At 38.2% G+C, this 27612-nt stretch overlaps 1 protein-coding gene across 4 annotated transcripts in view; it reads right to left on the bottom strand.

The window, feature by feature from the left end:
* Window positions 1–207: 207 nt before the first annotated feature.
* Window positions 208–27612, bottom strand: part of ANO5 (anoctamin 5) — a 95828-nt gene continuing 68423 nt past the window's right edge. For 2 of the 4 annotated variants that reach the window (XM_088832435.1, XM_055416045.2), the window contains exons 15-21: window positions 26677–26846; window positions 25693–25790; window positions 18016–18146; window positions 14379–14584; window positions 12147–12325; window positions 10131–10236; window positions 209–4409 (exon numbers count right to left, since the gene is read on the bottom strand). In XM_088832435.1, the coding sequence (XP_088688561.1) occupies window positions 4167–4409; window positions 10131–10236; window positions 12147–12325; window positions 14379–14584; window positions 18016–18146; window positions 25693–25790; window positions 26677–26846 (1133 nt within the window). In that variant the 3' untranslated portion in view covers window positions 209–4166. Of the gene's footprint in view, window positions 4410–10130; window positions 10237–12146; window positions 12326–14378; window positions 14585–18015; window positions 18147–25692; window positions 25791–26676; window positions 26847–27612 lie in introns of all 4 variants that reach the window. The other 2 variants (XM_088832436.1, XM_055416044.2) reach the window with 2 other exon arrangements.

The following is a 27612-nucleotide window of genomic DNA, read 5'->3' as shown; positions in this document are numbered from 1 at the left end:
TCCAGTATTCTTGCCTGGAGAATCCCATGGACAGAGGAACCTAGCAGTCCACAGTCCAGGTCATTGCGAAGAGTCAGACGTGACCAAGCAACTGAGCAAACAACATAAGAGCAAATTTTCCTGTGTACCTCATACCACCCTCTTTGCAAAAAAAAAAAAGAGAGAGCGAGAGAAGAAAAGAAAGCCCTTGTTTTCTTGGTTAACACCATGAATCATTCATAGGAAAGTCATAGCTAGTCAGTTTTGGGGGAATGGAAGCAGGTATCTCATACACATTGAAACACACTATCCTTTTTAATATTCTTCTGAATTTTCACATAATCCTGGAATAACTGACGTGATTGAAGTATCACACACAAATAAGGGAAGTTAAATATCGTCTAGAAAAAAAATAACATAATAGTTACAGTGATTCATGGGAGCAGGCTGCTCTAACCCTGGCCAATGGTACACCTCACAATGCTATTTTTCTTAATGCTACTCTTTGATTACATAATAATTTTGGTGGTTTATTCACTCAGTTGTGTTGGTCTCTTTTGAGACCCCATTGACTAGCTCACCAGGTTTCTCTATCCATGGGCTTCCTTAGGCAAGAATACTGGAGTGGGTTGTCATTTCCTTCTCCAAGGGATCTTCCCGACCCAGGGATTGAACCTGGGTCTCCTGTATTGCAGATTCTTTACTGACTGAGCTACCAGGGAAACATAATAACTAACTAAAATCAACTATTGCTGCTGCTGCTGCTACTGCTGCTACTGCTACTGCTAAGTCACTTCAGTCGTGTCCGACTCTGTGTGACCCCATAGACGGAAGCCCACCAGGCTCCCCCATCCCTGGGATTCTCCAGGCAAGAACACTGGAGTGGGTTGCCATATCCTTCTCCAAAATCAACTATTAGAGAGGTTCTTTCACAGCAACAGATTCACCTTCTGAATCAGTAGTACAAATTCCTTACCCACAACTGCAGTAAATCAACAGAGATCCCAGGGTTACACAGGGCACCTGACACTACAAAGTCACTTTGGAATCAAAAGTTTTATTTTGACACATAAGAACTTTTAACTTGAAATTTCTTTGACTTTTCTCTCACCCTCATTAGATGGCTTAGGAAAGACACACAGCTGCACCACGCACCTCCCAACACTTCTATCCCCACAGAGGTACACAAAGTTTCATAAGGAAAGAACTCTTCATAAGGAAAGAACTCCTTAGCTCCTTCCTCTTAGCCTCCTGTTTATCTTCTTTCCTTGATAACTTGCTTGATGGTTTAGTTAAAAGAAAACTGTTAAAGTCAAGGGATCATAAAATATAGCAAAAATACAGCATTCCATTTCTTAAGCCCCCACCTGTTTTTTGATGGGTTCCTGTAAAAGTAATGTCTTGAAGTGGATTCTGCTTCTTTTGTGCAAAGAAAATCTGATGAAGGCAAGAATTTGAGATGACATTTGAAGAGTTTTTTTTTTTTTCCAATTTTTAAAATTTTGTACTTAATGTTATTTTGAATAAAATCTCAAATGATTTCTGGAACATTTATGAAAAAAAAAAACAGCTATGGGTTTCAGTGAATGATAAAAACATCTGCCATGCTGATAAATATCAACTTGCTTTTGGTAATCAGATGCTCAATTCAGCCCTCTCACAATAACTAATGGGTCCCCTGTGGCAAACTGAGAGGAAACCCGAGTTCCTCACCTCAACTCTAGATGAGGACTGACTACCATTTTGCACCTTAAGAGGAACCCCTATAGTTCCGTGGCAACTCGAGAGGAATGCAGAGTTTCCCGCCGCAACTGGAGAAGAACCCCGAGTTCCCCGCCTCCACTCTAGATGAGGTCCAATTCCCCTTCAGTGACATGAGTTGAATCCTGAGTTCCCCGTTGCAACTCGAGAGGAATCCAGAGTTCCCTGTCACAACTCGAGAGGAACCCCTAATTTCCTGCCACATCTTGAGAGGAACCCCGACTTCCCTGCTGCAACTCAAGAGGAACCCTGATGTCCCCCTCGCAACTCGAGAGGAGGACAGACTCCCCTGTTGCAACTCGAGATGATAAGACAAATCTATCTGAACCGATTTGGCATCAGATTTTGTTTATTTTTTCACTTCGGGTTTTGTTTATTGTTTAGGAAAGTGACCGATACTTGTATGTCCTTTTAAAATGTGAGAAATTTCTTGGTAGAAAACTGAAAGGTGAGTACAAAGCATTTTAAAAGGAAACTATCTACCTCATAGGAACTATTTACTTAACTTAAAAACTACTTCCTTCCTTGCTAGTTTCTCTGTACAACCTAGAAACTCAACACTTGAGTTGGTTTCAGATTGCAGTGTTACAGATAACCTTGTGAATTAAATTTGTTTTATTTATCTTACAACCTAGCTCTGCAAACATTCTTCAGCCATAATAATTAAAGCTTATATACAAGAAACCAATTTCCATGCTCTTCCTTATTTTTTATTAGCACCCAGGAAGGAAGCAATATGAGCTGTACAAAATGTACAACACTGCAATAACAGAGTTTGATTTGACAGAGATACTGCACCTGTGGCTACTTTCATAGTAGAACTAACTGGTTCTCTCAAGCATGAAAATACATCTCTTCCACAAGTGAAATCATTCTTCAATAATGAGAACATTTAAAATTATGCAACAATACTCATAAAATCTACCTACTGGATGACCAGTTACTGCTAATATTGGGGTAACCATCTCATGGTTTTATAAAATTCATAATCCTCAGTTCTAAATGCTTAATATTGATCATTAGTTAATATTACCTTCCATATACTTAATACTGGAAATTTTATAAAAACTATTAGAATCAAATAATGAAATGCTACTTTGAAAAAAAATCTTAAATTTTTTTTTGTTTTGTGTGCAATTACAGAACACTATTCTTTTGAAACTGAAGTGTAATTTAAAACTAGAGATTCAAATGTTGTATAATTAAACATCGTTCTATAGTGTTTAAAATACGTAGTAAGTATTTTTAAGAGAAAGAAGAACAAGAACTAGAGTACCTGTGCCATAGGCTAAAGCATCAGAGAAGTAATTCAACAAACATACTTTTTTTTTGAACCACACTTTGTGGCTCAAAGGCATAGGAACCCAAGGCACTCAGCACTGTACAGCAGTGCATCAATAGAAAAAGTTGTAAACTCATTAAAAGACTTGAGACTGCTTTAAACAATGAGATAAAATTTCATAAATGACTTGTACCCAACTTACATGAATAGTTAATGCTCAGACTCGCTTCATGATGCAAAATAGGCATTGTGGAAGAAAAACAGTTTTTAAAAATATCTTAGCGATTTTTTAGACTGAATTCAGTAAGTTAATCAATATACATTGTCTTGCATTCTTAAACCACTAAGACATAATCACTTCACTATATCTTAAATTTACTTAAGGACCTGAAACAATCTAACACCTTCTTAATGCTGTTTCTCAGATAAGACCATTCAGTCTTAAAACCACTGCTACCAAAGTGTTATATTTAAAGAACTGAGTTATTAGTCCTTGGCTGAAATCCAAATGCTCAGTCTCTTGAAAAATCAATTTTGTGTTCACCTGGAAGGTCTATCTGGAATTCTGATGGAAGTTTACCTTATTCAGGATGATTTCAGAACAAAGCTCTGCCATATCTATCCAGTATTTTTAACATGTAAGTTTTCCTAACTTATCTGATTTTGGCTTTTCACCTGCATAGTCTAAAATGGCAGGATATGCATATATATAAATATATGGCTCAGTAGACCTCTTCACTTCTATTCTTTCTGTCCCAATACTTTCTCTGATAGGGTAGAGATACAACACAACCCAAAAGAAAGACCATGAAAATGTGCACCTTCACCAGAAGGTGATAGGAGAGCCCACATCCAGTGTTTAATTCCAAACTGCGACATCCCATGATTTTCCAATATTCTGATTTCACACATACATTTAACAATCATTTATAGAATCCCAGAAACAATATCTAGGGAGGGTCCAGCCAGTGAAGCAGATAGGTGTTCTTCCAACCTCCATGAAGCTGTACAAAGGCCTCCATAAAAGTGTACAAAAATTCTGAGTTTAAAAAAAAAAAGAAGAAGAAGAAAGGGTAAAAGACACATGGCTTCTGGCTCCAAATCCAGATAAACTGTGAAGCCAGACAGGCAACCAACTGCCTGCTCATTGTGTTAAATAGGTTGTTGATTCAGCCAGATTTTCTTTGTTTTCCTTGATAGCGAAATGCCTGGTAAAATCAGTAGAAGAAGCAGAATTCAACCTCAAGTTCTCTTTTAGTTTGTTAAGTTCAAAGTCATGGAGAATCTTGACAGTCATTAACTTTTCTCGCTTGACTCTTTCCAGAACATCTTTTGGAACATCAGGGATCATCCAGGCCAAGAGAAATTTAATTAAAAACACAACATGCTAGAGGAAACATAAAAGAAAATCAGAGACACTGTTCAGCTATCAAATGTTCGGCAAAATGTTCTTACAAATAGTTTCATTCATTCAATAAACTGTGCTTGACACAGCAGATAGAAGGAAAAGCAAGAAGATTTAGTCCTTGGTCTTGGAACTTTCCTATAAATCCAACATTAAGCAAATAAATAAATAAATATATACTAAAATATGTAATTACAGAGATTCCACTTGAACTTGGTTATTGAATATACTCTTTATTTATGCTTCCTCCTGAAACCTCATCAAATATTTGTAAAGAAATTAATAAATTGTATTGTTCACAAAGAAACAAAAAAAAGGGAGGAAACAGTGAAAACAGACTCGAGAGTGAAGAAAGCTGGCACTTAAATTTGCAATTGATGATACCGTGATGGTAGAAACCAAGACAAAAGCCAGTTTTGTCTTGAATCATCAAAAAAGTTCAGGAAAGATGGTGCTGAGGATTGTGAAGTCATAGTGTGGGTGGAGTTAAAAATAAGAGGATCATTTAAAAATCTGTATAAGGGGCAGATGAATTTTCAGAACCTCTCTCTCATCCACATTCGGGTATTACTTCTCTCCAACCCCTGCCCGGCAGCAATTGAGTGCTTTATTTTCTGCAGAAATTAAAACAGGAAGCTGTGCACTCAGAGGCAGCAGAGATGGCAGAAGATGATGTGGCATCATACTGAAAAGAGGACAACTCAGTGAAGTTAAGCATTCTGAATCACAAGGTCTCTAATCCCTCCTTCCCTTCTTGGCTCTCAACACAGCCATGAAATAGCTCAACAAGCAGGAGGTTGAATGATTTTTTTTCCTCTAGAAAATATACCTAATCAGAGAAATTAGAATTATAGATATCAAAATTTTGTAGGTCTCAAATGAAAAGGCCCCTTTTTCAGCCTATTGTGAAACCCACCCAAAATGATCTTCTTCCGGTATGTACACAAAGCTCATGATCAGGTATCATTGTTTCGCTCTTAAATATGAGCAGATTGCTAAGACCAACCAAATATGTAAGGAAGACTCTAACATGGAAGAGTGAGATGGAAATGGACAAATAGGATCTACTGTCCATTTAGGATATCTAAGAGGATATAGAGAGAATCATGGGAACGAGAGAACAGTAGCATAACAAGACAAAAACACAAACTGGACTATTTATAAAAGAGGAAATAAATGATAATTAGAATTTCAAAACAGTTGTTAACATCTGAATAAGAAAAGTCTCAGAAAGTAGGACAGAGAAAAGAAGGAAATTACCAAAGAAATAATACAAGCAAATTGTCTCAACTTAAAGGGTAATAACATTTGCAGATCCAAGGAGTTTAGTGAGTGTCCAAAACAATGAATATTGGACAATATCACATGACTTTCTGGTGAAGTTTCATGAGAGAAGGTCTAGTGAGAGAATCCTCAAAGTTTATTGACATATAAATGGATCATAAACAAACACTGGAAAATTATAATGGTATTGTAACTTTATAGCACACTGGAAGCTGACAGAAAATAGAGCAATGTCTTAAAATTTCAGGAATACTTAAATAAATTTGATTCAAAATTTTTCAGGGAAAATGACTTCTACTCTTGAATACTATACCAATTAAACATCTATGAGAAAAATAAGCAATTTTAATATTCAAGTTCTTAAAAATTGCCCATTTTCCTCAGAAAATTAATAAAAGATGTGCTTCATCTTAATAAACCAGTAATCCGAGAATGGGAAAAACACAGATTGAAGAAAATACTGTATTTAATACAAGAGAAGTTAAACTCCCAGAATGATGGTGAGTCAGAACCTGTAATGAAAATCATAAATAAACAAAAACAAAAATTCAAAAGAATTCTTTTTGTAATTTACCAGGCTAAAAGGTGATCTAAAACACTGATGGAAAATGTGGGAATGAAAGTGACAAATTCGTAAAGAACTGAGAGGGGTAGAGATTTAAATTATATACACAACCTCAGTAAGAATAAAATTAAACAAAAACTGATTGGAATTTGCATTTTTTTGCCTTAGACTTATCTAGCCTATTATTGGCCGTTACTAATGCTCAAAATCCTACAAGCTAGGCTTCAGCAGTATGTGAACTGAGAACACCTGCAGCCAGACATCCTGGAGTGTGAAATCAAGCAGGACTTAGGAAGCATTACTATGAACAAAGATAGGGGAGGTGATGGAATTCTAGCTAAGCTATTTCAAAGCCGAAAAGATGATGCTGTTAATGTGCTGCACTCATTACGCCAGCAAATTTGGCAAACTTAGCAGTGGCCACAAGACTGGAAAAGGTCAGTTTTCACTCCAATCCCAAAGAAAGGCAATGCCAAAGAATGCTCAAACTACTGCACAATTGCACTCATCTCACACACTAGTAAAGTCATGCTCAAAATTCTCCAAGCCAGGCTTCAGCAATACGTGAACCGTGAACTTCCAGATGTTCAAGCAGGTTTTAGAAAAGGCAGAAGAACCAGAGATCAAATTGCCAACATTCATTGGATCATGGAAAAAGCAAGAGAGTTCCAGAAAAACATCTATTTCTGCTTCATTGACTATGCCAAAGCCTTTGAACGGGTGGATCACAACAAACTGTGGAAAACTCTGAAAGAGATGGGAATCCCAGACCACCTGACCTGCCTCTTGAGAAACCTGTATGCAGGTCAGGAAGCAACAGTTAGAGCTGGACATGGAACAGACTGGTTCCAAATAGGAAAAGGAGTACGTCAAGGTCGTATATTGTCACCCTGCTTTTTTAACTTATATCCAGAGTACATCATGAGGAACACTGAGCTGGAAAAAGCACAAGCTGGAATCAAGATTGCTGGGAGAAATGTCAATAACCTCAGATATGCAGATGACACCACCCTTATGGCAGAAAGTGAAGAGGAACTGTAAAGCCTCTTGATGAAAGTGAAAGAGGAGAGTGAAAAAGTTGGCTTGAAGCTCAACATTCAGAAAACTAAGATCATGGCATCTGGTCCCATCACTACATGGGAAATAGATGGGGAAACAGTGGAAACAGTGTCAGACTTTATTTTGGGGTGTTCCAAATTCACTGCAGATGGTGGTTGCAGCCATGAAATTAAAAGACGCTTAGTCCTTGGATGAAAAGTTATGACCAACCTAGATAGCATATTAAAAAGCAGAGATATCACTTTGCCAACAAAGGTCCGTATAGTCAAATATATGGTTTTTCCAGTGGTCATGTATTAATGTGAGAGTTGGACTGTGAAGAAAGCTGATCGCCGAAGAATTGATGCTTTTGAACTGTGGTGTTGGAGAAGACTCTTGAGAGTCCCTTGTACTGCAAGGAGATCCAATCAGTCCATCCTAAAGGAGATCAGTCCTGGGTGCTCATTGGAAGGACTGATGCTAAAGCTGAAACTCCAATACTTTGGCAACCTCATGCGATGAGTTGACTCACTGGAAAAGACTCTGATGCTGGGAGGGATTGGGGGCAGGAGGAGAAGGGGACGACAGAGAATGAGACGGCTGGATGACATCACCGACTCGAAGGACATGAGTTTGAGTGAACTCCAGAAGTTGGTGATGGACAGGGAGGCCTGGCGTGCTGTGATTCATGGGGTCGCAAAGAGTTGGACATGACTGAGCAACTGAACTGAACTGACGGTATTACACAAAATCCTTTAAGCTAGGCTTCAACAGGATGTTAACCAAGAACTTCCAGATGTTCAAGTTGGATTTAGAAAAGGCAACCAAGATCAAATTGTCAATATCCATATGCAAGAGAATTCCAGAGAAACATCTACTTCTGTTTCATTGACTATGTTAAAGCCTTTGACTGTGTGGATCATAACAAACTGTGAACAATTCTTAAAGAGATAGGAATAGCAGACCACCTCACCTGCCTCCTGAGAAACCTGTATGCAGGTCAAATAGCAACCTTTGGAACCAGACATGGGACAATGGACTGGTTCAAAATTGGAAAAGGAATACATCAAGGCTGTATATATATTGTCACCCTGCTTATTTAATTTCTATGCAGAATATATCATGGAAAATGCTAGGCTGGGTGACTCACAAGCTGGAATCAAGATCCAGGAGATATATCAATAACCTTAGATATGTAGATGACACCACCTTAATGACAGAAAGCAAAGAAGAACTAAAGAACCTCTTGATTAAGGTGCAAGTGGAGAGTGAAAAAGCTGGCTTAATACTCAACATTCAAAAAACACTAAGAAAATGGCATCCAGTTCTATCACTTCATGGCAAATAGATGTGGGGGGGGGCAACAGTGGAAACAGTGATAGACTGGGCTTCAAAAACTGCAGATGGTGATTCCAGCCAGGAAATTTAAAGACACTTGCTCCTTGGAAGAAAAGCTGTGACAAACCTAGACAGCATATTAAAAAGCAGAGACATCACTTTGCCAACAAAAGTCCCATTAGTCAAAGCTATGATACTTCCAGTAGTCATGTACTGATATGGGAGTTGGACCATTAAGAAGGCTGAGCATCGCAGAATGATGCCTTTGAATTGTGGTGTTGGGAGAAGACTCTTGAGAGTCCATTGGAGTGCAAGGAGATCAAACCAGTCAATCCAAAAGGAAATCAATCCTGAATATTAATTGGAAGGACTGATACCGAAACTGAAGCTCCAGTACTTTCACCACCTGATGCAAAGAGCTGACTCATTTGAAAAGACCCTGATGCTGGGAAAGATGGAAGGCAGGAGGAGAAGGGGCAACAGAAGATGAAGTGGTTGCCTGGCCTCACCGATTTGATGGACATGTGCTTGAGCAAACTCCAGAAGATAGTGAAAGACAGGGAAGCCTGTTGTGCTGCCATCCATGGGGATGGCAAAGAGTCACAAAGAGTCAGACACAACTTAGCAACTGAACACCACCACCAACATTCAAGTGAATAAGTGCCTTATATTTCTTAGTTGTTTAGTCGCTAAGTCGTGTCCAACTCTTTTGTGACCTCGTGGGCTGCAGCCTGCCAGACTCCCCACTCCATGGGTTGCCACTACTTCTACTCGATGGGTTGTTACTTACTTCTCCCGAGGATCTTCCCAACCCATGGATTGAACCTTCATCTCCTGAATTTGCAGGCAGGTTCTTTACCACTGAGCCACCATGGAAGCCCTACATTTATTTATCTCTCCCTTAATGTCTCATGATTTGTGGCCCTCGGTTTAAACCTTGGTCAAACACCCTCTCTCAATTGGTTCTCTTGTCTTATATCCATAATTATACTAGCTATTCTACAAGGAAGGAAATGTGATATAGTGGGAAGAGTGAGTGGAGGTTTGGCAGTGAGATATCTGGCATTGAAACTCAGTTTTAATATTAGCTGATTATCTTTAAACCAACTACTTAATTTTGCTGACTGTCAGATTTATTTGTCAAGGGTGAATAATAAGGCTGAACGTAGAAAGTTATTATTATAACTTCTGGAACTGGTACATAACAGGTGTTCAGTAAAATTGGTGGATCCTCTGACCTCAAGGGAAGAGGTCTTAATTTTTCTTTTCTGTGACCTTGGTATCTTCAACAATAGCAAGGAATAACAGGCAATCCACTGTACTTAAACTATTCCTAACTTACTTCTTATGACAACAAATACTTCCTTCAAAACACTCCACTGAGATAACGCTAATTTTCTGCTCAACAGATACTCTTAGAAATATATGCCTGAAGGGTGAAAAGAGACTTACTGCCATGAAAGTTAAGAAAGGCTTACCTCCATGGTTATAATGAAGGTCATCTTGGCAGCAAGGACATGCCAGTACTGAATATTAGGAACATATTTGTCCTCACTGTCAGGAGGATTTCTGTAATCTCTGTACCTGAAAAAATGGAAGTCAACGCAAAAAATAAGCTATAACTTCAAACAAAGAGACCTAGCATAAATTCATATTGTTTCTTGTAAGAGACCCTTTTAGTTGACCACAAAAGTCAAGTCAAAGGAAAATAACTGCTTATTACCAAACATTTATCTTTCCTATACAGATAATCATAACCATATGCTACTAATGTATAGTATAGATGTAGCAGGAGAAACAAGTGAAACTTCTCTCTTGCCACGAAGACAAGTTTCTCAGGAGTTAGCTAAACTTGCTCTTTTCTTTCCATTCCCTTTCTTCCTATTCCTTAACAACTCAGTTCTACCATCACTCCACAGACACCAACTGTCTCTGGTCATTAAATTGAAGGAACATTTTAATTCACATCTTATTTTTATGTCTGTGAAGAACAGAACTTGACACTGTTGACCATTCTCATTTTCTTGAAACTCTGTTTTCTTTTGGTTTACATGACGCAGCATTGTTTTCGTGTTACTTATTATCCTTTGGGGGTTTCCCTGGTGTTCAATTTGTGAGTGCACTTTTTTTTTCTATAATGTGTCTAGATATTGATGTTCTTCCAAGATTCAGTCCAGCTAGGAAGTGATGGCATCAAGAAATCTGACACTTGTTATTATTCTTCTCTATATAAATATGGACTAGGACTTCCCTAATGGTCCAGTGGTTGGGAGTCTGCCTCGTCAATGGGGTCACAGGTTCTATTCCTGGTGTGGGAGGATACCACGTGCCCCATGGAGGCTGAGACTGTGTGCCAAAACTACTGAGTTAGCGCGCCTAGAGCCCATGCTCTGCAACAAGAGAAGCCACTGCAATGAGAAGCCCACCATAACTAGAGACTAAGCCCCACTTGTTGCAACTGGAGAAAGCCCGCGGGCAGCCAAAAATAAAAATATGGAATATAAAAATGTTTTTGTCTACTTGTGTTGCAGGTAGACAAAAACAGATATTGCTGTTTTTACTGGAATCCCAGATGAAGCAGTTGATTTAAGGTTTAAGTTTAAAAGCTTTGATATACCATATATACGTGTGTGTGTGTATACACACACATATATATACACATATATAAACACACACACACATATATACATATATACACACATATACATACACACACATAAATGATCTTTAAATCCTAAAGTAAAAAGATCCGCACAGTTCATGAGACACAAAGTGTGAAAAGAGCAGGTTTACAAATCCAATTTCACACTCCCTGCATTGAAGAAACCTTTCAAACGGGATGGCTAATGAACAAACTATATTGTTCTTTCTCTCTTCCTCTCTCTCTGTTTGAGGACACATAGTTAAATTCAAGTAGGTTGAATGCAAATATAATATGACCATGCTGTGTGATCTAGAGACATTACAGCTTGAATCAAGGGAACATTTGCTGGAGAAAATTTTTCCAATAAATTTAGAAATTAAGAAACAATTCAAAAGTGACATTATCTTTACCGATAGTATTCTCTTACTTTTGAGTATTCTCTGTCTGTTCCGTGAGTATTCTCCGTCTGTTCCGTTCCGTTCAGTCGCTCAGTCGTGTCCGACTCTTTGCGACCCCGTGGACGGTAGCCTACCAGGCTTCTCCGTCCATGGGATTCTCCAGGCAAGAATACTGGAGTGGGTTACCATTTCCTTCTCCAGGGGATCTTCCCGACCCAGGGATCGAACCCAGGTCTCCCACATTGGAGGCAGACGCTTTAACCTCTGAGCCACCAGGGAAGCCCTTTGAGTATTCTACTTTTTACAAATCAGAACCATACAATGTGTGAATTTTAGAACTGATGTACTTTATCCAAGATCTTTACTGCCTCAAGTAAATTTTTGTTAAGACATGAAGAAAACAGAGAACTTAAGAAATACATTTAAAAAGCAAAATGAAAACAAGAGAAAACCTGCAAGTGTTGTAGTCTCGTTTTTCCGAAGGTACGGTGTTGTTTGGAAAATCGGCTATGAGGAATACGGATAGGCTGTTATTGACATACCCTCTCATAGGACAAGTTTCGTTTACTGAGTAGGCATACCGGTAAACTAAACGGGGAACCATGTCCGATGTAAATGCAACAATAACAGCCTAAAGGACAAAGCAAGAGGAAAATCATGAGCTGATAATGCCGGTTTATGAAAGTCTGATTTGTATATCATGCAGATCTTTGTGCCTTAAGGATGCAAAATTACTAGTATGCTATTACTAGTCATGTTAACATATGAGTCTTTGCCCTAAAATGTGAAATAGTTCATTTATGGTGTATGATTAGTATTACAAGATTTCATAGCTAGAAAGAGTTACATTGAAAATTTAACCTATTTGTTTCCAAAAACACCATACCTGTATCTGTCTCTTCCATCTTGCCTTGCTATTTCTTACATTTCTTACTATTTCATAATACAGTTCTACTCTTTAACCAAATTTTACTTGCCTGTATCAGTTTCATAGGATAGGACTGACTCTGTGTGTATGTGTGTGTGTGTGTGTGTGTGTGTGTGTGAGGGGGTGTATAAGGGAATGCAGAAACAGAAGACCATGTACTGGTAAATTTCCCATAGTTCAGTGCAATTAATTTCAGTATTTGATTCGTAGGAATGGTAGTTTCCCATCTTTTCCTAAGCTCTGGAATAGTGTAAATGTCATGTTTCCTTTGGGTAAGATGAGTCAATTCAAAATCATTTTGCTCTGCCATCTACATTTTTAGTGATAGATTTTAAAAATATTTTAATATTGCTCCTATAGTATAGCTACTGGTACATTTCATGTTTTATATCACTCACTGAGCACATTTTGGCAGTTTTATTTTCTAAAAAAGTGACAATTTCAAACAGATTTTAAAATGTATTAGAATATATATATATGTAGTATTTTTATAATTTTCTCACCTGTGCATTGTAATTCTTTTTTGAGGTTGTCAGAATTTTATCTTTTCAATGAGCCAACTCTTGATTTATTTAACAATTATATTACCTTTTATTTGTTTTCTAATGTGATTATTTCTGCATATACCTTTATTCTTTCTTTCTTACTACTTTCTATTGATTACTTTTACATTTTTTTCTTAGTTTCATATAACAGGCTCAGTTCAGACTTTCCTTCTTTTCAATAATAAAATCATTTATTGGTATACACTTTTTATAAATATGGTTTTAGCTGATTTGTTTGGAGAAGGAAATGGCACCCCACTCCAGCACTCTTGCCTGGAGAATCCCATGGATGGAGGAGTCTGGTAGGCTACAGTCCATGGGGTCGCAAAGAGTCAGACACAACTGAGTGACTTCACTTTCATTTTAATTAAGTTCTCCTTGTAATTTCAATTTTATTTCTTCTTTGTGCAATAAGCTTTCCTGGAAGCATGAATATTAAGTGGCTAAAGTTTCTTTTTTGGCTATCTTATTATCAAATTCATTTTTTATACCATTATTGTACGTGAATATGCATTGTAAAATTTCAGCTTTTGGGAATTCAATTTTATTACCTTTTAAATAAATGCTCCATAAAAATAACAGGTAAATGTTTTATATTCTATTTGTACTACACAACTTTATATATAATCAAGCTTTAATTGTATTACTTAAATTCTTTATACCGCTACTTATTTTCTGTCTACTTTGTCACGTGGTATGGGTATCATGATATTTTAATGTTTTACAATTTTCCTTGTATTTCCAAGAGTTTGCATGTCACAAATTTGTGTTGTTTAGCACATAAAAGTTTGCTGCTGTTGCTGCTGCTGCAAAGTCACTTCAGTCGTGTCCAACTCTGTGTGACCCCATAGACGGAAGCCCACCAGGCTCTCCCATCCCTGGGATTCTCCAGGCAAGAACACTGGAGTGGGTTGCCATTTCCTTCTCCAATGTGTGAAAGTGAAAAGTGAAAGTGAAGTCGCTCAGTCGTGTCCGACCCTTAGCGACCCCATGGACTGCAGCCTACCAGGCTCCTCCATCCATGGGATTTTCCAGGCAAGAGTACTGGAGTGGCTTGTCATTGCCTTCTCCGACATAAAAGTTTACGTTTTGTCTCTTTGAAGGTCACCATGATGAAATCAATGTAAATATTGAGTTAAACATTATTCACAACCTCTCTATCCCCAAGAAAATAAATCAATTACAGTTTCCGCTGAAATAGGTCTACTTACATTAGTTGCAACAGAAAGGACAGCCATTCCATAAAGAATGTCTTGCCAAACACCTATGCTATGAGCCTTAGCAGCTACAGGTCTTCTGTACTGCGTCGTAAGCTTCCAGGCATCCACTCGAATCTCTATGATGTTATTTAAGAGCGCGAGAAGAGGGGCCAAAGGAAAAGAGGCCACGAATAATGTCACAAATCCAAACTGTATGACTGCGGGGAGAAAAGAGAGAGTCACAAACGCATCATTGTGCAGGGGAAAAGGGGAACAGTCGGCCTCACTCCTGTCACTTCCTTCATTGTGAAGGGATCTACACCAGCAAAACACTCCAGGCCTCCTTCCAGCTGCTTTCTTCCCCTTTCCTAGAGGAAGCACAGTGACTTATTGCTTGCTAGAATAGGAAGGAAAAATTAGTCATGCACAGCTCAGTTCTATCCCTGCCGCTTCTTTTAAGATCTGCTTGTCTGAAGAAAGCATCTATTCTTATAAGATAAGATAGTCTTCTTATTCATAAAACACAGTCTTTTATTAATAGGGCCTATGTTTAGGTCTGCTAGTCTAGTATTTATCTGTGGGGTAATCAAGCTTTCTATTTTGCTAACTTATGCACTTTTTAAGATCAGAAATAATTACTGACTCATTTGTATATTCTGAGTATATAAATGTACTCAACTATAAGCCTTATGAATGAATGCATTATTTAAGATTTGAAGATGCTAACAGAGGAGAAGGTAGTATCAACAAGATATTTGAGAATAAATCAGAAAATGAACCATATAAACATCAGAAATATATATAAGTTGCATGTGGGCAAAGGAAATGCAGATATCCTAGAATGAGGTGTTTGGAAGGTCCCGATCCTCTGTACTAACTTGACATCTTTCTACGTATGTTTTACTCTCTTTCCTAAGGCCTAACACCTGTATAAGCTGGCTTATTTCTCCATGTTCTTTTGTTTCCACCAGTGCTTGGGACAAAAGAATCCACGCAGCTGGCTGACTGTGCTTCCCACAGGAGAGTACCAAAAATCAATAGACAAAGAGGACTCTCCATCGTAGGAAAAAAGAAAAAGGAATCTTCCACTAGTTTTAGATAGATAGTGAGTGTTTCTGGATTTCAGCATTTCTCATGATACTTTCTCATTAGCATCAGTCTTTTCATCTACTAATCCAAGAGAACAAACTGCCTCCTTCCTAACTTCTCTACTGAACCAAGAAACAGGAAATTAAGGTGAAGTGTTACGCAGAAACAGCTTGAAGTTCTAGGTTCAAATCTCAGATCTTCACCTATAATCTCTGTGGCCCATGGCAAATAACTTCTCTAAGCTTCAGCATTCTTTCAAATAAAATGCAATGAATAATGACTGTTCTGTAGAATGTTTTAAGATTAGAGATACAGTATGTAAAACAACCAGAATAAATTAACTCTCAGTTGTGTCTCGATAATTAATCTTGTTATGAAACACAGATTTCATCTTTTACTTTCAGTTATAACCTCTGACACATTTATGCAAAAATTCACTTGAAACATACACAATTATTTAAATATTACAGCCTTATGACTCCACAAATCAAGGACCTCCTAGTTTTATAACTGCAGACATTTTCTTATTTGCCCAAATACACCTATTTTAATTCAGGTATCACTTCAGTTCAGTTCAGTTGCTCAGTCGTGTCTGACTCTGCGACCCCATGAACTGTAGCACGCCAGGCCTCCCTGTCCATCACCAACTCCCGGAGTCTACCCAAACCCATGTCCATTGAGTCGGTGATGCCATCCAACCATCTCATCCTCTGTCGTCCCCTTCTCCTCCTGCCCTCAATCTTTCCCAGCATCAGGGTCTTTTCAAATGAGTCACCTCTTCCCATCAGGTGGCCAAAGTATTGTAGTTTCAGCTTCAACATCAGTCCTTCCAATGAACACCCAGGACTGATCTCCTTTAAGATTGATTGGTTGGATCTTCTTGCAGTCCAAGGGATTCTCAAGAGTCTTCTCCACCACCACAGTTCAAAAGCATCAATTCTTCAGTGCTCAGCTTTCTTTATAGTCCAACTCTCACATCCATACATGACCACTGGAAAAACAACAGCCTTGACTAGACAGATCTTTGTCGGCAAAATAATATCTCTGCTTTTTAATATTCTGTCTAGGTTGGTCATAACTTTCCTTCCAAGGAGTCAGCGTCTTTTAATTTCATGGCTACAATCACCATCTGCAGTGATTTTGGAGCCCAGAAAAATAAAGTCAGCCACTGTTTCCACTGTTTCCTCATCTATTTGCCATGAAGTGATGGGACCAGATGCCATGATCTTAGTTTTCTGAATGTTGAGCTTCAATCCAACTTTTTCACTCTCCTCTTTTACTTTCATCAAGAGGCTCTTTAGTTCTTCTTCGCTTTCTGCCATAAGGGTGGTGTCATCTGCATATGTGAGGTTATTGATATTTTTTCCGGCAATCTTGATTCCAGTTTGTGCTTCCTCCAGCCCAGCATTTCTCATGATGTACTTTGCATATAAGTTAAATAAGCAGGGTGATGATATACAGCCTGACATACTCCTTTTCCTATTTGGAACCAGTCTGTTGTTCCATGTCCAGTTGCTTCCTGACCTGCATACAGGTTTCTCAAGAGGCAAGTCATATGTACATATTTCACTGGAGAATCAGTAACAAATTCAGGTCATCTCATTTATTCTACCATGACTTTTATAGGCTACAAAAATAAGCTGGGAAAACTGTCCTCTTTGAAAGTGAAGTCGCTCAGTCGTGTCCGACTCTGTGACCCTGTGGACTGTAGCCTACCAGGCTTCTCTGTCCATGGGATTCTCCAGGCAAGAATACTGGAGTGGGTTACCATTTCCTTCTCCAGGGGATCTTCCCGACCCAGGGATCGAACCTGGGTCTCCCTCATTATAGGCAGATGCTTCAACCTCTGAGCCACCAGGGAAGACCTCTGCCCTCTTTAATTTCACCAAAACAGCAGAGAAGGTCATTTGAGAGGAAACACCCTGAGTAGATTTCACAATCAGTCCTGGGGTTCTCTCTCTCTTAAAATTTCACCCCGACCTCTCTTTAATCCTTAGAATATTTTATGCGTTTCTTATGTCCAGTTTGGGTTTCCCTTGCATATCTACTTTTAGCTTTCTTCTTTTCAGCCTGAAAAAAGGATATACACTAAATGTATGTGAGACCCTAGTAATGTTTTTCATTGTATTCACTCTATGAGCAATCACCAAGGCAAAAAAAAAAAGCAGAAGGCTATTTTGAGACAAATATTAAAAAGTGATCTGATGGACAGGGAGGCCTGGCGTGCTGTGATTCATGGGGTCGCGGAGAGTCGGACACGACTGAGCGACTGAACTGAACTGAACTGAACTTTATTTTGCTCAACAATATTAACATTAAATTGATAGGAAAAATATCTCTGAGATTGCTGTTTTGAAACTAAATTTCATTCCGCATTATATTTGGGGAAAATAGAAATACTGAGCCAATTTCTTTCCATATTTAGCCACCAATCTTTTCATCTACTATCCAATGATTTATTGAACACCTACTCTGTGCAAGGTAGGAAGAAATATTAAGACATGAAAAACACTTTTTTACTCGGGTGCTTTCATGTTTCAAGGCAGAGGTTGAAAATTACCTGTTTCCAAATACTCATAGAATAATTCAAGAGAACCAAAAGTTTCAAGGTCATTATCCTGCTCCCATCGACTGTACAGCTTTTCAGAGTTGGTTCGGGCTTTTCGGCGTCTCCACCAATTCAGAACCAAGCTGTTGGAAGTGATAAAAGTAAACATGAAATAGGATTTAAGAGAAAGGGGTCAGAGAATCAGAGTATTCTGATTATTATTATTATTATTATTATGAGTATTATTCATTAGAGGTGAGGGAGGTGAGGGAGGACAAGTAAGTTTAGATCACAGAACAAGTAGAGAGAGACATGACTGCAACTAAAGTCCAAGTCAAAATCTAGTGTTCTGTTCATATCTGCTTGCTAAGGACGAAAGATCTTTATTTGGATGATTAAGAAAGTAAGACAGCCCTGCCTCTACAGGGTAATGTATTTACTCAGAGACAGTTCTTTAAAGAGCACATGGAGGAGAGGTCACCACAGGACTGATTTTATATATTTAATTCACTAACCTTAATGATGTTGTGATACTAAGGCCACTTGGGGGAATGAGAAATGGGTTACAATAGAAAATATATGACAAGGGAATATAGAAGTTTATCTAACACATGACAATAGATATAATAATCCTAAACAAGATATTCCCTAACTCAATTCTATGTATAAATATATACAGAATATATACATTATATATATATATAACTTAATATATCATGATATATTGGATTATTTAAGAAAAAACTTTTTCAAAATTAAAAACTCAATCCATGTAAGAGATCATATTAACACATTTAAGGAGAAAATCATAAAATCATGGTGACTAATGCAGAAAAATGCATTTGATGTATTTTGACAACCTATTAAAACCTATTTATGATAGAAAAGAAGGAAAAGAAGAAAATTGCCTCAGTCTGACCAAAAGCATCTACCAAAATCCTGGGCTAAACATAATTCTTAATAGGGAAAAATTAGCAGAATTCCCTTTAGAAGTAAGATCAAAATAAGAGTGTATACGATCACATTCAAGACTTTAATGGAGATCTTAGCCAAACAATAAAATGAAAAAGAAAAAGTCAAAAGAACTGGAAATGAAAGAGAAATCTATGATTACAAACAGTAATGTGAATGGACTGCTTGCCTAGAAAACTCAAATGAAGATAGACAAAATTATTACAAATAATAAGATTTTATCAATATATTGCATCCCTCAGTTCAGTTGCTCAGTCGTGTCCGACTCTGCGATCCCATGAATCACAGCATGCCAGGCCTCCCTGTCCATCACCAACTCCCGGAGTTCACTCAAACTCACCTCCATCGAGTCGGTGATGCCATCCAGCCATCTCATTCTCTGTCGTACCCGTCTCCTCCCGCCCCCAATCCTTCCCAGCATCAGAGTCTTTTCCAGTGAGTCAACTCATCATATGAGGTGGCCAAACATCCACAAACATAGTAGAAAATATAATTTTTAAAAGGTTCCATTTACAATAGCAATTAAAAGTATCTAGAAATGGATTTGATCAGAGATTTATAAGACCTGTATGCCGGTTTAAATATTTAAAGTGATTAATGTTCAAAATAAATGTTCATGAATAAAAAGACCTGGCATAATAAAATGTCAGGTGTTTTTACTGAAACAATTGAAATGCAATTCCAATCAAAAAACCAAAATACTTTTCCATGTGAATTCTGCCAAGATGTTTCTAAAATTTACACGGAAAGATGAAAGACAAAGGATAGTGAAGATGTTTCCATAGATAAATATAAGAAACTGGCCCCATCATATATGAAAAGTTAATTATAAAGCTGTCTTAACTAAGGGAGTGTAGTACTGGTATGCCTGGTGCTAAGTCACTCAGTGGTGTCTGACTTTTTGCAACCCTATGGACTCTAGCTCGCCAGGCTCCTCTGTCTGTGGGATTCTCCAGGCAAGAATACTGGAGTGGGTTGCATGCTCTCCTCCAGTTGATTTTCCCAACCAAGGGATTGAACCCGTGTCTCCTGCGGCTCCTGCACTGTATCTGGATTCTTTATCACTGAGCCACAAAGGAAGCCCTGCGGTATTGGCGGAGGGACAGACAAATTCTAGAACAGAATGGAGGCCAATTATAACCTTGCATTTGCTGTTTGGCATAAACAGTGTTGCAGATCATAGAGAGTGGGGAAAGGGGACTTTCAATAAACAGCAACATGAAATTATGTGTGTAAGAAATGAAATTGGACCTTTATAGCAAACATGAAAATCCCTTCCATAGTATATTAAGAATTTAAAAGAGAAAGGCAATAGTAATATTATAACATTAGAAGTATTTAAATATAAGTACATGAGAATTGGTTTTTGATCTTGAGGTATGAAAGGATGTATTGAACAAGACTTTAAAAATGCTAAACCATTAAAGAGTTGATAAAAACTCTACCACATTAAAAGTATGGACTTTTGTCCATCTACAGAAGTGGTTCCATTCTGGAAGTGATTTAGCCCACACGGGACATTATTTGAAGTATCTGGTTGTCATAACTGGGGAGAAGGTGGGCTACTGGAATCTAGTAGGTAGAGTTCAATGATGCTGCTAAACATCTTACAATGCAAAGGGAGCTTCCAATACCAAACGATTATCTGGTCCAAAATGTCTATAGTACTGAAGATAAGAAACTGATTAAAGACACAATTAGAAAAACTTGTGCTGGGATAAGGTACTTGCAGCACATATAACCAAAAAGAAGCTAACAAAAACACAGCAACCAAAGTTATAGAGTATTCCTACAAATCAATTAGAAAAAAATATAAACAGACAAGGAGAAAAATGATTAAACAACATGAACAGCATCTCATTTGTATGGTCAAAAGACTCACTCATGTTATTAATCAAGGAAATGCAAAATAAGAGCAAAATGAGATACTATTTATACTCTCCAAACTGGAAAAGATTAACAAATAAGCAATATAAAAGCATCGTGTCAAATGTGTTAATTAAAAGAAACACTTATATGCTGCTTATATCAAAACTGAAATACAAAGAAAAAAAGGAATGATAAAAAGGGAAGAGAACCCCTGAGATTTTTGAGACAATACCAACAAGATGGGCATACACGTACCTGGAGTCACAAAGGAAAGGAGACCACCCAATTCAAGAAAGAATTTTTCCAGGAATCACAGAAGCACATCTACGTGCTCCATTCTAATGACAAACCTCTTAAATCCCTATTTAGTAACCATTAACTTGAATTCTATAATCACTTCCCTGCTTTTTCCAAAAAAGAAAAATGGTTATATCTATGATCCTTTTGTGGAGAAGGCAATGGCAACCCACTCCAGTGTTCTTGCCTGGAGAATCCCATGGACGGAAGAGCCTGGTAGGCTGCAGTCCATGGGGTCGCTAAGAGTCAGACACGACTGAGCGACTTCACTTTCATTTTTCACTTTTATGCATTGGGGAAGGAAATGGCAACCCACTCCAGTGTTCTTGCCTGGAGAATCCCAGGGATGGGGGAGCCTTGTGGGCTGCCGTCTAGGGGGTCGCACAGAGTCGGACACGACTGAAGTGATTTAGCAGCAGCAGCAGCAGCATGATCCTTTTGAGCTAATTTTTGAATGAAGAGTCAGAGTACATGGAGTTTTGTTATTTTGCATATGGATGCCCAGTTGTTCTAGCATTAGCTATTGAAAAAATGAGTTTTCTTTAATGAATTGTTTCTGCACCTTTGTCAAAAGTAAAATAGCTATATTTGTGTGGATTTATTTCTTCAGTCTCTGTTCAATTTGGTTTATATGTCTATCCCTTCACCAGTCCTGAGTTGATTAATATGGTTTTATAGTTTTAAGTCTTAAAACCGTGGACAGTGAAGCCTGGGGTGCTACAGTCCATGGGTTGCAAAGAGTTGGACATGACTGAGAGATACTGAATAATGTTAATTTCTCCAACTTTATTCTTCTTTATCAAATTTGTTTTGACCATTCTAGTTCATTGGCCTTCAATATAAATTTGAGCATATGCTTCTCTATATCTACTAAAATCCTGCTGATATTTGGATTGGAATAACAGATATATTTATTAATTTGGGGGATAATTGGCATCTTTACTAAGCTGAATCTTCCAATCCATCAACACAATACTCCTCTCCACTCACATAGATGTAATTATTTTCAACAGGATTTGTGGTTGTTCAGCATACAAATCTTCCACATTTTTAAGATTTGTATCAAAGTGCTTCATTCTTCTCAACTATCAATCGCTGTACTGACAATGTTTCTTCCATTCCATACTTTCTTTTCTTCTTTCAGCAGTTTTTCCAATGAGGGTCTATGAATGTGAACTCTTATTTTTTTTTCATGTCTAAAAATGCCTTTATTTCACCTGTACTTTATGTAATAATTAAAATGCTTCTAGAAATCTAAGGTGAACTTATTTTTCACTAAGAATCTTGAGAATACTTTTGCATGTAATGTTATTAGTAAGAAACCTGTTGAATATAGGTGGCATTCCTTTTTCTTCTGAAAGATTTTAAGATACTTTTATCTCTGATGTTCTATAGATTGACCATAACATATCCAATTATGAATTTAATTTAACTTGCTTCATATGTTGGATTCGTTTTCATTTCTGGAACTCACGCTTTTATTCATTTCAGAAAATTTTCAGCAATTACCTATTCAAAGAATCTTTTCCTCCAGTATTCATTCATTTTTCCCCCTCAAACTACTAGCATATTAATGTGAAAGCCACTATATAGCCCCCCTGCCACTTTAATTTTTTTCACCTCGTTGCCTCTCTGTTCCACTGTACAATGTGGGAATTTCTCAGTACTGTTTTCCAACTCACTAATTTACTCTTCAATTGTGTCAAGTCTGTAATGGATCCCATCTATTGTATTCTTTATTTAAAGTATGATTTTTCACTTATATATTAATAATTGATTCTTTTTGATATTCATTTGTTCTTATTTCATTTATATCTATATTTATTTAAAGTATTTCCTGATCCTTTTTATTGACAATATCACCTCCTTCTATATTTTTTGACTTTGTCAGAATCTTCCACCTGGAGTAAGTTCACTTTCTAAGAACCGATTTTGTTAGCGACCTTTGTAGTATTAAATCTCATTTAAGTTTTCAAATTTTGGTTTGTAGGCTTAAATTTACTTGTCTCTCTTTCCTTCTACTGCCCTTTCTGTCTCCTTGCCTCTCTGCAAATATTAATTTTCCTCTTGTTTGGTTTAGGGGTTTAACTCCATTCTGCCCTCCAGGTTCTTGATCTAGAGCTAGGATTTAAAATAACAGGTTGGCATTCCTGTGCCATTATTTCTTTGTGGCAATATTAGGGATGTGGTATATCAAATACTGTTTCAAAGGATAACATCTATGTTCTTCCTTTGTTGGCATGTTAAGTTAGCACCCCAGGAGTACTGTGAAACTGTTGGGGTGGGTGAGAGCAGAGTGGGAGGGTACTTTCGATCATCTTTCATGAGTAAGAATAAACCCAGTCCCTGGATGTAAGTACTGTTAAACTGACTAGTCCCCTGTCTTAAATGCTCCATTTTTAGTCCAGTTCATCCTATAGGCGTTAATACCCCAAAAGTGTCATTTCCTAACTCGGAGCCTGGCAATATTACAGGCTTATAATTCTATCTCTTTGTATCCATGGGAATTTTCATCTTACAATTGTCATTTTGGTTTGCTTTCTTTCTTCTATTCTTTTTTTTTTTTTTAACAATGCATTTATTATTGCTATGCTTTGGGGACAGAGAATGATCCCTTCATGTGCCAGCATTTAATTCATAACTGATCTTCGTGCCTAGATGGATAACTGAGGAGGACCCTGTGGAGCCTTCCTGGGACAGACTCCTCCCCATATCATCTGCTTTAGCTCCTCTTTGAAGGAATTAGATAATATTATCTGAGGCACATTTCCTGAGTTGTTTTACAGATATGAAAACCTCCACCAAATGGAAGATGTTAACTACGTGATGACCATAGCATATACCCCCAGGATTCCTGGAGCCTTAGGATTTATAATGTTTACCCCGTGACATCGTCCTGTTACCTCACCATGAACCAATCAGAAAACTATGCATGAGTTGATCACATATCCTATGACCACCCCTGAGGTCACCCGGACTTTGAAAATGCTTTCCTGAAACCCATCAAGGAGTCCAAGCACTAGCTGTCTCAGACTATTTTATGGCACATTACAATAAATTTCAGATAAGCAGATGACACCACCTTTATGGCTGAAAGTGAAGAAGAACTAAAGAGCCTCTTGATGAAAGTGAAAGAGGAGAGTGAAAAAGTTGGCTTAAAGCTCAGCATTCAGAAAACTAAGATCATGGCATCTGGTCCCATCACTTCATGGCAAATAGATGGGGAAACAGTGGAAATAGTGGCTGAATTCATTTTTTTGGGCTTCAAAATCACTGCAGATAGTGATTGCAGCCATGAAATTAAAAGACGCTTACTCTTTGGAAGGAAAGTTATGACCAACCTAGACAGAATATTAAAAAGCAGAGATATTATTTTGCCAACAAAGGTCCGTCTAGTCAAGCCTATGGTTTTTCCATTTGTCATGTATGGATGTGAGAGTTGGACTATAAAGAAAGCTGAGCGCTGCAGAATCGATGCTTTAGAACTGTGGTGTTGGAGAAGACTCTTGAGAGTCCCTTGGACTGCAAGGAGACCCAACCAGGACATCCTAAAGGAGGTCAGTCCTGAGTGTTCATTGGAAGGACTGAGGTTGAAGCTGAAACACCAATACTTTGGCCACCTGATGAGAAGAGCTGACTCATTTGAAATAACCCAGATGCTGGGAAAGATTGAGGGCAGGAGGAGAAGGGGACGACAGAGGATGAGATGGTTGGATGGCATCACCGACTCAATGGACATGGGTCTGGGTGGTCTCCGGGAGTTGGTGATGGACAGGGAGGCCTGGCGTGCTGCGGTTCATGGGGTCGCAGAGTCGGATACGACTGAGTGACTGAACTGAACTGAACAATAAACACTACACTTTCCTTTACCACAATCCGGTGTCGGTAGATTGACTTTACTGTGGGCAGGCAAGTGGACCAGAGTTTGGTTCAGTAACAGATGTTTCCACGACACACAGATATCTTCAAAGAGTTTGACTTCCAGTAATTTCGAGAAATAGAATGCAACTATAGAATAATTTACAGGGCATATAACTTTTAGATTTCCCAGTGAAATATTCACAGGAGATAGGGATAATTATCTTTCCCTAAACTTCACTCAAGCAAACAGAGGTGCATATTTAAAAGTCTGTATTACCTTTATATACATTTGACTGTTGATTAAAAGTGGAATAGCATTGAACATGTATATTACCCCATGTAAAATAGATGACCAGTGCAAATTCAATGCATGAAGCAGGGCACTCAAAGCCAATGCTCTGGGACAATCCAGAGGGATGGGGTGGTGAGGGAGCTGGGAAGGGATTCCAGAATGGGGAGAAACATGTGCATCCATGGCTGATTCATGTCGATGTATGGCAAAAACCACCACAATGTTATAATTATCCTTCAATTAAATAAATATTTTTAAGGTGAATTTTTTGTTGTTGTTGCTGTTGACTTAGACATTAGCTAACAAAGGCACCATAATAATCAAAGAATTCCACCTTCTTTCAGAGGAAATCTCTCATGGTTACTTAAATCAAGCAAAAACTTGTAAGTCATACATACGGATAAATGGCCTCTTTAATATTTCCGAAGATCTGTTTTCCAGTCATTATGATGGTCAACTGGGTTGTCAGTTCTACTAGACAGCCTGCAGGATCACACTATCAGAAAGAAAAAGGAGAAAAATTAAGTGAATGATGAAAGATGGACTTCTGCGACAAAAGAAATCTCAAACCAGAAGGTGAGAATCTGAAGATTTGCATTGGAACAGATATTAAATGATACAAAGGGATATTTGGTTCCACGTTTCAAGCATGATCACAGTGGTGGTGGTGGTGGTGGTGGTTTAGTTGCTAAGTCGTGTCTGACTCTTGAGACCCCATGGACTGTGCCTGCCAGGCTCCTCTGTCGATGGGGATTCTCCAGGCAAGAATACTGAAGTGGGTTGCCATTTCCTTCTCCAGGGGATCTTCCCCACACAGGAATCAAGCCCAGGTCTGCCGCATTGCAGGCAGATTCTTTACCGACATAGCTACTAAGGGAAGCTACTAGATTCAGCTGTGAAATATGTTTTTTTTTAAAAAAACAAACACGTTTCTGGGCCTTATTCTTAGAAAATTCCGAATCTTTCTATCTGTGTTAGGGCTGGAAGTTGGTATTTTCTTCATGTGATCTGGTTGCAAGCCAGATTTGGAAAGCACTGAGCTGGTCTCATTCTACACCCATGTGGGCAGCCCTTTCTGCTGTACCTCTAGGAAGTTATCATTCATCCTTTGCTGGAAGCCTTCAGGAATATAGAATTTACTTATTCCAGTTCATAGCTCATGTTTTGTGTCAAACAATAGGTACAAAATGACTTTCTTTCCCCGAACAAACTGGAGAGTCTATCAGTAGGATTCTAAGACCAATATGATCCATGGACAGAGTCAGTATCTTAGACTTTTCTTGAAACTTGATAAAATTTGAGTAAGTGTGGGGCATACCAAAAGGTACTGAATTAACAGTGAGTTTCTGAAGCCATAAATATCACCTCCAGAGGATTCTTACCTCTTCACTTCTCCACACACCAAACAAATATGTGTATTTTTCAGGATATCCCACAAACTTCCCTTTAAAGAAAGCTACGTAGAAGCAGGATGAATAATAATTTACAAACTGAAACAGGAACATTTTCAAGGTAAGACTGCTCTCATACTCCTGGTGAGTCCGAGGAATTTCTGATAAAACAAACAACAACAAGGTTTAGTAACGCACCTTCCTGTTTCTTCTTAAAATGTTTTACTCCCTGGGACGAGTGGATAGCTAGTCATATTTACTCAGAGTCTATTGAAATGCTCCCCACTCAGTTCCTAACTGACCAATATTAAGTAGCTATGGATGTGTACCAAGCTTTCTAGGACCGGCACTGCATTAATCTCATCACCAGAGAAGCCATCATTAGTATGTTTAGAGGGGTGAAATACTTGCCTAGGGCCACACAGTCAGAATATGGAATTCAAACCTTTATCAAACTCAAGAGACTTCTGCTCACCTCCATGATTCTCAGGATATGTGTGTGTGTGTGTGTGTGAGTCGCTCAGTCATGTCTGACTCTGCAACCCCATGGACTGTAGCCCACCAGGCTCCTTTGTCCAAGGGATTCTCCAGGCAAGAGTACTGGAGTGGGTTGCCATTTCCGTCTCCATATCACTACATGATATCCTGTAAACATTTCAGATCTCTCTTGTCTGTTTCCAATCCGGTTTAAACAAAGTAAATCATATAAAGGGCAGAGGGTGATTTTACAATGAACTGTGCTTCCCTCTCATGAATTAAATGGGTTCATCAATTTTTAAAACAATGTCATGCAAACAGTGGCAGCAATAGTACACATTTCCCCTCTCCTTCATTTAAAGTGGATGATCATGATCTATCAATGAACTCCAAAGATAAGAAAATGTTAAGAGTCTCTTCACACCACAGGAGAATGGCATGAGCCGTGAG

Source organism: Moschus berezovskii, chromosome 25, assembly GCF_049115385.1.
Source record: "Moschus berezovskii isolate FMDL1 chromosome 25, NW_MosBer_1.0, whole genome shotgun sequence".
Classification (NCBI taxonomy): Eukaryota; Metazoa; Chordata; class Mammalia; order Artiodactyla; family Moschidae; genus Moschus; species Moschus berezovskii.
This window is presented reverse-complemented; position numbering and strand designations above follow the sequence as displayed.